Source organism: Acyrthosiphon pisum, chromosome X (assembly GCF_005508785.2).
Source record: "Acyrthosiphon pisum isolate AL4f chromosome X, pea_aphid_22Mar2018_4r6ur, whole genome shotgun sequence".
NCBI classification, from domain to species: Eukaryota; Metazoa; Arthropoda; class Insecta; order Hemiptera; family Aphididae; genus Acyrthosiphon; species Acyrthosiphon pisum.
This window is the reverse complement of record NC_042493.1, coordinates 8,868,865-8,880,996: the sequence shown is the minus strand read 5'-3', so window position 1 is coordinate 8,880,996 and position 12,132 is coordinate 8,868,865. Positions and strand designations below refer to the sequence as shown.

Here is a 12,132-nt window from a genome sequence, read left to right as displayed (position 1 = left end):
CTATATTTTCTTATGTATAAAAATATACCTATAGGTTACCGATGTAAACATTTATCATGTTTCATAACAGTGATAGTTGTGACATAGGTACCAACTAACTAACCAATACATTTGGTACCCCCCATATTAAAAAAGTTTTAAATCTACCATTGACCGGAATTAGTAAGTACAATCTACATTATGTGTGTCAAAATTATATATCTATCAGTACAGTCGTACTCATGTAACCGATCAAACGATCTTTATAAAAATAAACAACTCTTTGTAAATGTTCAATACTTTTGTTATTAAAATGTTTAATATTGTCGAGTGGTTGTCCAGATTGACGTTATATGTTTGATTACAGTGTACATAGCTTAATAAGTGTACCTACATAGCTTTATAATATATCACTAACCATTAGGTACATACGACATACCTAATATATTATGTGATAAGTAGGTACCTATTTAATAAATCACAATAATAAGCGCGGACTAGTCGTAATTACCCACAACTTGTTTAAAAACTCTTATAATGAATTTATTTTATCTAATTATCATCGTATTACATCTTGGACAGTTAAACCTAAGTAGATTTATAAAGTATAAATAGTTTTTAATATGTTCAGTGAAATCGTTAATTGTTTCGTTTTAATTACGATTTAAAGCTAAATTTTAAGTCTTAATCTTCATTCGATATTTTTTTTATTAAGTAGTATAATATTTCTCTGATTTCTTTACAAATTAAAATATTTTTGACTATCACAATAAATATAAGTTAGGTACCTACTGACTTTGTCTGACAGGCATTACTCGTGTAAGTGCAAATTATCAAAAATTAAATGAAAAGATTATTATTATAAATGTATATTTTGATTTGGTGCCTATACAAAACTTTTATATTAACTTTTATTGTATAGATATAATTTATTAAAACGTGAAAATACGCCTAAAACGTTCATATTCACATAAAGTAATGTAATTTATAATTGTATAAGAAACCGTACTCAATTCATGCTGAAGATTTAAATATATCTACAATTGTTATTTATGTCATCAAGTAATTTATCCTGAGAAAAAAAAATATAATTATGTTTATTTTATATTCATATTATTATTTTGTTGCTTTTACATCATTATTAAGGTTTAAACATTGCATTCTGAACATTATTTGTGTTTTTACGATTGTTTTTTTTACCATATGTCAATTTTTATGCAAGATAATATGAATATGGAAAATACTCATATTCACGCTTTAAAATCGCATTTTACAGCCAATACAGGCTTTATAATTATTTTAAAACAATTTTAAAATATTAAGGTATTATTTAGGAATTTATATTTTTCAGCACACTTACTAATTAAACAATATTTTAATCTTACAACAAAACAAAGTAATATTATAAGTACTTATCAGCTAACATTTTTTCAATATAAATCTCAATTAAGTGTATTATAGTATTAGCATCGTTCACACATAATTTTTGCAACTTCCATTTGGACCAGTAAAAGTTTTATTAAGTCTATTTTATTATTTTAATAAATAGGTACAATACCTACTAATTCCGTTGCACTAACACTGTTTAATACGTACGTATGAGTTATGATTATTTAGGTAATACCTTATACCTATAGTTATAGTGTCATACAGTAAATACATGTTGAGTTTTTTTTTTACAAACATTATACATTATAGGTATGTGTAATGTATGTTAGCTACTGATGTGTGCTATCAGTGTGTGTATGTATACGTTAAATTATCCAGTCCATCTAGTATCCACTTAATGTAGGTACTTATGTAGTAATTATAGGTAATACCGATATCGAACAATATAGTATGATGTGATTTGTCAAATCTTGCTTTATTGTTTGTACACAGTAATATTATATAAATTATTAACTATTTAAATGCTTTGTTAGCCTATGAAATCCAAAGTATAGGATGGCAAATGTATTGAGTCATAGCACAATTCACATGCAAATGTGGCCATATTATTTATATTGCTATATGGACCTTACCTTTTTTAAGTACCTTCTCGTTGTCGGTGTCGTAAAATAATTTAAATTGGCTGTACCGATCGTTTAATATATAACCGTAAAAATATCCATTTTAGTGCAGAATTGGGGTCATTTTTTATGTTCCGTACGGTATTTATATGCGACTATAATATTTGTATATACAATATAATACCTAAGTTTACTAGAGGACGTTTTCACAGAGAAGTTACTGCGGGCCACAAGGGATGATTATATTGTTGTAATAGGAATACCGCGAGAGTCAACAAGAGCACTTTTAGTTTTTAGTCTTGTTTTTACCGATCATCTTTTCTGAGTAATAAAATAGAAATAAATAATAATAATAATAATAATAACTAAATAACATGGCACATTATCCTGTTTGCATAATAATTTCCTAATATTTTTAAAGTTTATATAGTGTGTCTATTTATTATACGCATTTGTACATATAGACATATGGTATGAAATATGAATGCATGATACGCGTGCGTCACAACTCACAGAGCAATAATTATAATATATATATCTGTATAGTAGTTACCCAAGAGAGGAAAAAAAGTGTTGTTTATTGAACCGATTATTACAAAATATAATATAAATTATGTTGTTCTGTGTTTAAAAAGATAACATTAAAACACGGAAAAATTCTACACTATTGTCATTTAATAATGTCTTTTGTCGTATATGTATACTGTATAGGCAATAGTTGTATATTATATATTAAATAGGTCTCATTACAGAAACTGCTCGTAGAATATTATATTATTATACACTATTATACAATATAAATTTACTGATTTAACAAATAGGTACCTACTCTATTTTTGTAAAATGTTTAATAAAGCTCAATAGAAGTATGGCCACTATCAAGTTTAATCGTGTCCTTTATGTGAATTTGTATTGCATAGGTAATCTAAGCCCGTTGACGATAAGATCGAGTAATAATCTTCATTTTTCAAAAATGATTTGGTATAGGTACCCCACATATAAAAATATACCTATATCATAAATAAGTAATTTTTAACTAAAACATGACCTAATTAAAAAGAAAAAAATGTGTGATCGGGTTGTGTAAAAAATGATTTAACATTCAAAACATTCTAAAATTTATTTTGTATCCTTTTATTTGATTGATTTTTTTCAATTGTCTTTTCTTTTTCTTTTGTTCGGTTCGTTTTCTATTAAGCTCACTCGAATCATTCATGTGTCATCCGTGGAATAATAGTCCACATTTCGTTATGTAATTGTGTGTAGCTCCAAAAATGTATAAATAAGACGTTGTATTTGTACATTGGTTTTATGGTTAAAAACCGTTCAAATTTACTCAACATTTTTAAAAGTTTAAATTTGCATTCTTTATGTCAGAATAACTTATTATATTTGTAATGATTTACCGATTTGCGAATACGTAGGTATAGTTTCTCATTTTATAACCACAAATAATATAATATTAGACATTAGTAGATATCTATACCTATAATCTAAATGATATATATTTTATATGTAAATCATGACAACATTTTTTTTCATAGAAATATGAAATATTTTTTTTCCCTCACGTTTTTTAAATCTTCAAACCTATTATTTATAATATGATAAACCAAATTTCTAAAATGTTTATGTATAAATCAAAACCTTAACTAATAATATATTATGAACACAGATATGAAAGTTACATAATATTATAATGCATAAACAGCAAACACGTAGGTAGCTGTATAGTATAATATACATATATTACCTATGTTGTTTGGAAAAATCCACACACTACAAAAGATTGTTTCTATATTTTTAACTTATTCCATCTGAAACATGATATCTGTTGTTGTTATTTGATTTTGAGTGCTGATACTATACCCATATATTATCTGTATAACCACTAAAAAATAATTTCAATATTATCATTCGCTTTTTATTTTAGATCTAAAGAATCAATGTCGTCAACACCAGAACTTCAAAATGGGCTTCCTGAGTCGGATATGAATTTCCAACCCATCCAGGATGAATTGTACAAGTAATTAGTCATGTTTGATAGAACTCACGTTTAATATATAATATATATATATATATATAATATGTATAATATATACATCTAGATAGGTATATAAACTATAGTATACTTATATACCTCGATGATAATTAATTATAATACGTGATATTTGGATTCCTATCACACGCCGAGCTAAGTCTCATGTTATACTTTAGAAATGGCCCAACAAAATGATAAAAATAATAATACGTATATGATTTGTTAAAAAAATAATGTAAATATTTAATTTTAATTGCATTTGATTGCCTTCTACAGAGAAAATGATTAAAGTGCAGTGTCATAAACTGAATTAAATGGAACGAATTCAATTTTTCTTAGACGCGCATATTTATTATTATAAATTATAATATTATCTCGCTAATATATTAATATTTTGTTCGTCCCATGTCCGACTGTCAGAGTATGATACAAATGAAAATTAGTTATTTATGTTGCATGGAAGGCCCATTTAACACGGAGGACCCGGACGGGTTAATAACCGCGAGTACCTACAATAATAGTACTACAATAATAATAATAACAATTTATACTATTATAAAACATATACGATTTCACAACCGTGTGGTTTAAATTTAAAATTAATTGTATATAATATTATACAGGGATAGTCCTAGCAAAGAAATGAAGGGCGCGTTGAAAGTACTCAACGATTCTCTGAAGAAAACGTCGGCCACGCTATTGCCCAGAACACAATTGAAACAAGCCATCGATATTGTCCGAGAAGAATGGTTCAAGGTTTGACTGAACCATCTGATTATATAAATTTTCATAATTTGAAAAAAAAAATGTCTTACAGGTGACGAGCTCGAGCAATTGCGGTGGCCAACTCGTAAAGAATTATGTAAACTGGTTCACTTCATACTCACCGGTCTTGCTGGAATTCATAATCAACATGACAGATGCTGCGGTAAATATCCCTGATAGCATTTTGTAATGATAATATTATAATAATATTATTATAATGTTATAATAATATTTTTAGTCAATCATTTGGTATCTGGGATATTATATTATTGTGATATTATTATCTGAACTAATATTATACTGCTCGCATTAGAGAAATGGACACATACTAGTTGCGGACGAATTATTCAGGTCAATATTATAACATAACAATTGCAGACACGAGTTTCGTTTTCATAATACTAATTGCGTACAGAGCTTTTTTTAAATAAAAACCACGTGAGTTGTGGACACAAATATTTCCTTTCACCACTTTTTTAGGACTTGGGACCAATTAAAAAATTGGTAGGTGGGGTTAAAAATATTTGTGTCTTGCAAAAGAGCAATAGTTATTTTAAAAATTTTATTAAATTATGTAAAGTTTTAATTTTGTGGCATTATGCGATTAAAACGGAATTTAAAACCGTTAATCACACGTAACTCTTTAAGTTTTTCACTATACATTTTTATACAGAAAATAAACGAACAGAAAGACGACAGTATGTGATGCGAGTATGGTTGTCGATAAACTGATTGAACATAGACAGTGATTTCAAAAGCAATGGCACAATCTTAATCGTTAATATCAAACAGTAATTTCTCAACGTCCACAATCGCTATATAAAAAATAATAATAGGACATTTATTTTATCCCTAATTAGTATCTTATATCCGTGTCCGCAATTCGTATGTTACGTTTTTAGATTTCGTCCGCAACTCACATGGTTTTTGTCACTTTGTCCGCAATTCGGAAACACCGAGAGAAATCGTACCAATTGATCGGAATTTAGTAGATTATGTGTATCTAACTGCCGGCGATTGAGAATAAGCCAGTGATACGAGTATAGATTATAAACGGTGATGTGAATTTAATGATTTTATTTTTATATTATAATTGAGTCGTGACTCTCGCGTGACTGTTCTGAATAAAAAAAATAATGTATTTTGCATATCCGAGACATAATAGTATATAGGTACATAATAATATATGATTGGTTTTTATTGGATATAATTTTGGCTACTGTTTTTATGTGTCTTGAAATGTATTACGTATAAATATGTGTACAAGGATTTTAGGTACCATATACCATATTGACATATTGTTATGATGTTATTTTCTCTTATAACATTATTTTGTTACAGACATTTTTAAACGAATAAAACTACTATTTTTATTCAAAATATATATAATTAATGATAATTTTTCTGCAGATATAGGTTATAAGCTATAAATAATAATAAAAATAATTATAAATTCACTCTAGGGCCGTGTCAATAATATTATACGCCTGAAGAAATTAATTTTCACTTTTTTAATATGTTAAGTTCAAACTCAGATGGGTAACTAAACAAAAAATAAATATATATCTAGGTATATTAATAATGAATAAATAACCAACACGTATTATACCATCTAATAAGCGTTTGTCAAATATCTCAAAAAACTTAAGTACCTACTAACTATTTACATCATAAAAATATTATTGTTTGTTTTATAGCTCTTTATATAATTTAAAAAAAAAATCGTTTTAATTAGGATACCTATTAAAATATTTCATAACCGTATTTATTTATAACCCAAGTGTTTAAATTAAAACTTGTATTTTTTTAAATTTTTACTACGATTTATTTTCTGATGAGGTCTATAATATTATATTGAAAGCCAGAACCTATATAAAATCTGTATGCAATATAATATTTTAAGTATTTATAGGACTTAAAATCATAGTCCTAATATTATGGTTTATGACGTGTGCTGTGTAGGTTTTTAAAAAATATAGCTAGCGTTATATTATGTCATAATATAGTACAACTCGTATTCTCTCAAAATACTTCAATAATTGATTTTTGCGAATGTTGTGCCTACATACTGTGTAAACTAATGCATGCATACATCTAACTGTGTAAATTATTTCATATAATGCGAGTTTAGTATACAATATAAATAAAAATTTAGAACTCATATACTTCTATAGATCTCACTCGAGGCCCCGAAACACTCATTATGTTATAACGAATTGTACAAGTGTTTTTCACAACGGATAAGATTCATTTTTGAATTTTTCGCTTGTTCTTACGGCTCTTTGAAATAAACCGTAATGTCCGACAGCAATATGCAAATGAAACCGATGTAGAGATAATTATTTCCAGTTCAATAAAGTTTTTGAAATGTTAACATGCGTCTAATAAATATAGATATTATTTCTCCGTTGTATACGAACAATAAAAACACAAAACATCAGTGTATAACTGTTATCGCTGTCGATCGCGAGTCACGACGCGGTGACGTGAACTGCTTTACCAATTAGTTTTTATTTGCGTTTGGGAAAATGTATGTGAAAAAAAATTGTAGTTTGCATATTTTAGCATAATATTTTGATTTTTATTATTATTATTTTTTATACATATACTTATATAATATTATCCCAACCGCTAAGCGTTTCGTTTCTTTTCCAACGCTCTGAATTGATACAGACACGTACCTAAAAATATAATAAAATATTACTACCACGCTATAAACAATATTTATGTTGTATTGTTATGTCTAAACACTATTTGTGAAGTTTATTGGATTGTTTTTTGTTTTATCAGGGCAACACCGTACTGCATTATTCGATTTCCCACGGAAATTTCGACGTTGTGTCCACCATACTGGATACGGGCGTCTGCAATGTCAACTTGACAAATGACGCGGGCTATTCAAGCGTCATGCTAGTCTCGTTGGCCGACATAAAAAATGACGACGAGATGAAAATCATCACAAGACTGTTCAAATGTGGCGATGTCAACTTACAAGCTAAAAAAGTTAGTATTTCAAAACGCGCATACAAGTTTATCGCGTACAAAGTAAAGCCTTCGTCAGTGGAAAATCTAATATTAAAGTTACCTAACATAACCTTTGAGTAGGTAATGACTAAATCGCATACCTATATTATATCAATCTGGCAACAAAACATGTGTTATATATTTACATAGAATAAAATATTTTCCCAATAGCCACATGATAGGATTATTTAGATTACATTAGAAACAATCACTTTTTCCTTGACCCGTTTGAAGTCTTAATAAAGAATGCGACATAACTTTGTAACATAATATGTTCTATGATTAGTTCGGTTGGCTTAAGTATGTATAATGAATAGTGATGTGTACAAACTTACAGTATCATGGAGATTATTTCTGAAGCGAATTTTCTCAATTTCTTGAATTGTTTTTTGTTTATTTAATAAAAAAAAGGTATATTTTAACTATTTAGTATAATTATTCCAAATTATAAAATATTTATTTTTCTAGAGCAAATTTAAACATTTTATGTTTATCCTAAACCGATGATTTAACGTTATCAATGTTAAATAAAGATTGTAATCTTTTCTCAAAACATTCTTCGAACACAGAATATTCCATAATTTTATTTTTACCCAAATTTCATCGGTTTTGGATAAACATAAAATGTTTAAATTTGTTCTAGAAAAATAAATACTTTATAATTTGGAATAATTATACTAAATAGTTAAAATTGAGAAAATTCGCTCCAGTGAGAATAATACGATATAAAAATAAATAATAGTTAATTAAATCAAATGTACAAAGAATCTGGAAAGTATACTTCAGAGAGGTAGTAGAATAGACACTCGTCTCACTAAGATAAAAAAAAAAATAAATAAATAAAAAAATAAATAAATAAATAAAAAATAATAAATAAATACAAATTAAAAAAAAACTATGAACAATCGGTTTAAAGTAGGTACCACCCACTATATAAAATAGATTTCTGATGTATAAAGTTATAAAGAATCTTGAAACGTTGGTAGCTTTTTTAGTATCCGAAGCTTTACTCAGTTTCTAAAACAATAGGTTACAATAAGCCCGAACTTCTTCAAATATTAGGTAGGTATGTACTGGTAATGGATGTGTATTTAGATGATAATAGCCATTGCATTTTTAAAAACGATTCGGATTGAAGGAAACTTCTGGATCAGATTATCCCGGATTTATTTCTAAGAATAGTTATTAGTCGATAGTTATTAAATATATTTAGACTATTATTATTATTTTCATAATTTGATGTATTGAACTACAAGCTTTTTGCAAAAAAACTATGAGTATAAGTTATAAGTTAAAAGTCATTGTCAACGTACCATAGAACGTATTTCAAAAATATCTTACAATTAGTTTAAATATTTTTAATATTATATTGTGTATAATAAATAATTATGTACGTAGGTAATGACAAAAAGTGTCATGTCATTACGAATAATATTTTTTGAACCGTAGCATAATAATTTAAACCCTTAGAGGATAAACATTATTTTGAATATTAAATTTTGAACTTACAACGCATAAAAAAACTTAGTAAAACTTATGAGTAACCTTGTATTCAATCATAAAGTGTTTTGGTAACCTAGCAAAAATTCTATCATCATAAACAAAACAAAAAATAGGGGTAAAAAAACTTTATATAGATCGTATGGAACACTTTTTAAGAATTTAATCTTATATTATAGTGAACTGTAATTGAAAACTTGACACATGAGTTTTTTCAAAGCACAATTAAAAGTCAATTAATTTACTACAGCTTTTAGCAATTTATAAATTATAACTATATAGTTGTGCAAACAAAAATATATTTTATTTTCACGACGTATTGGCATGTGCGTGGGTGTATGTGAATTAAAAGCGATAATGGATTACTAATGTTCATATTTTTCTCATCGACGTTAACACAGCCCAAATGTACATGTCACATAAGTTGCCTAAATATTACTCCTTAAAACATGCAATACTCCAATCCCATTAAGCAGTTGGCATTTAATTTTCTTCATTTTAATATAAGAGTGACTTATTGTCAAATTCAAAGGTTATTTTACATTTTCCGTGTTATATAAGATGTATTTTGTTCGATATTTTAATTTAAAAACTAATTACAAGCGTGTAAATTGTGGCAAATTAAAAAGTCTCAAAATTACTTTTGAGTTTGAAAATAGGATAATATATTGTAAAATTAACTCATAACTAACGTAATACGTGATTTTATGCTATATAAAAAGGGGACAACGTGACTTTGGGTATGTCGTTCTCTAATCTCTAATACTATTTTTACAACGAGATTATTTAGGTAATCCATATTTTGTAAAATAAGTAATAAAAATTTATAAAAAAAATACGTATATTACATAGGTGCAACATGCTATGTTTTTAGAATATGTCTTTTAAATACCATTATCGTACAATATCGTTATTTTTGTTCGTCAACTCAACATTTTTTTTGTTAACAGCATGGTCAGACGACATTAATGTTGGCAGTTTCACACGGTAAATCAGAAGTGGTGAAATTACTTTTAGAATGCGGAGCCAACCTAAACATGCAAGATGAAGACGGAAGTACCGCCTTAATGTGCGCGGCCGAACACGGTCTTCAGGACATCGTTAATATACTGTTGGCTTGTCCGGAATGTGACGTGTCCATCGCAGATAACGTAATAATTGATCATGAAATATAGTATTTTTATTTTATTTTACAAATAATTGTAGAACTAACATTCTGAAACAAACAGAAAGAAGATCAGATAATATCAGAACTTTTATACATACATATATGTATTTTTTTATATTTACTAATTCGTTTATTTTTTACAGGACGGAAGTACGGCACTCAGTATTGCCATGGAAGCGGGACACAAAGAAATCGGGATAGCACTGTATGCCAAACAGCATATACTGTCCCGAGAAAATTCACCGTTCAATTTGTCGAAATCGAAGCGGTCGAGAAGCGCGAACACCGTGATGCCGTCGAATAACATGACTTACTCGCATTTGTCGTTAAAAAAATCACCGAGTTTGCAGCCTAAGGAATACGCCACGCTTTCTTCCATGCTGAAAACGCGGATTCCTTAACATATTATAAACCAGTAAAATAATAATATGTTTTTTTTTATCATCGACCAATGTACCTACGCTTGAAGTTGTTTTTATTTTTGTAATAATATTATTGTACTGCGCCGCACGTGTTTTGCTGTTCTGGCGGTTTAATATTAATTATGTTTTTTATTTTATAAAATAACCTCGTAAAAAATGCCGAAATATATAACTGTGGTTAATAATGGTCACTGATTAGCATCTAAGCAGTAAGCTATTCTTTTTTATTATTACATAATAATAATATGTGCAGATGTAATATTATGTTATTTTACGTTTACCCATTAGGCAATAACACAACAATTTTAAAAACAACAAATCTATACCTATTGTTATCATCAAATATTTAAAAGAAAAAAAAGAAAAATATGATGAACCTAGTATAATAATTGTTTTTCTTATGCCATGTTATTTCCATAACATTTAAGTTTGTTTGGCCATGGTAGCTTTATTCATAGGAACGCTTCATTATTATTCTGTCCAGAAACAATTAAATAATTTGCTGTTAGGACTGGCCCAAGAGTTCTTGGAAATCAAGTGCTTATATTAATAATTTTAAACATTTTAAACCGACAGTAATATTGTATTATATTTTGTTGAGTAGCGCTAAGTCTTTTTATTGTTTTAATTTTACAATACCTAATAATTTTGATAAATAATAGATTAATCAACTACTATCCGTATATTCATAGCCATAGTCTGGGCATCCCGGAGTTAATAATATAATACAAAATATTTTATTATTTGATATAAACGTGATAGTATTATGTTATTTTTATTTGAAAATTAATTTAGAATCGAATACATTAATGTTATAGATCTTTTAACTATTATTGATTAATTTAAGGATATATTGGACGTGATGTTATAATAGTATACTCTATAACTAGAAATATGAAATTTACCGGTAAAAATATTTTGGTAAATTTAAATAAAAGTCGAGAAAATTGGTAAATTCAAAATTGTTTGAATAATAATTTGTTTGTGTACTTTTAACTACCTATTACTGAAATTAGAAATGTTCATGCCGATATTAATTAATAGTTAAAATTTATAATTTATATCATTAGTGACAACATTTATAACCATTACAGAGGTTTTAAACAAATTAATAAGTAAATATAAAATATATAAAATATAATGTACTTAATATATAAATGTATAAATACATAATAATAAAATATCACATGTTGGTATTGTTTCCCTGTACATAGGTGTCATGTG

The 12,132-nt window shown here is 27.3% G+C and overlaps 1 protein-coding gene across 1 annotated transcript in view; it reads left to right on the top strand.

Moving 5' to 3' along the window:
- Positions 1 to 11,662, top strand: part of LOC100164184 (KN motif and ankyrin repeat domain-containing protein 2) — a 55,073-nt gene extending 43,411 nt beyond the window's left edge. The window contains exons 8-13 of the mRNA XM_001942584.5: positions 3,922 to 4,014; positions 4,653 to 4,785; positions 4,847 to 4,957; positions 7,585 to 7,797; positions 10,269 to 10,469; positions 10,630 to 11,662. Of these exons, the coding sequence (XP_001942619.2) occupies positions 3,922 to 4,014; positions 4,653 to 4,785; positions 4,847 to 4,957; positions 7,585 to 7,797; positions 10,269 to 10,469; positions 10,630 to 10,887 (1,009 nt within the window). The 3' untranslated portion in view covers positions 10,888 to 11,662. The remainder of the gene's footprint in view (positions 1 to 3,921; positions 4,015 to 4,652; positions 4,786 to 4,846; positions 4,958 to 7,584; positions 7,798 to 10,268; positions 10,470 to 10,629) is intronic.
- The last annotated feature ends 470 nt before the right edge of the window (positions 11,663 to 12,132 follow it).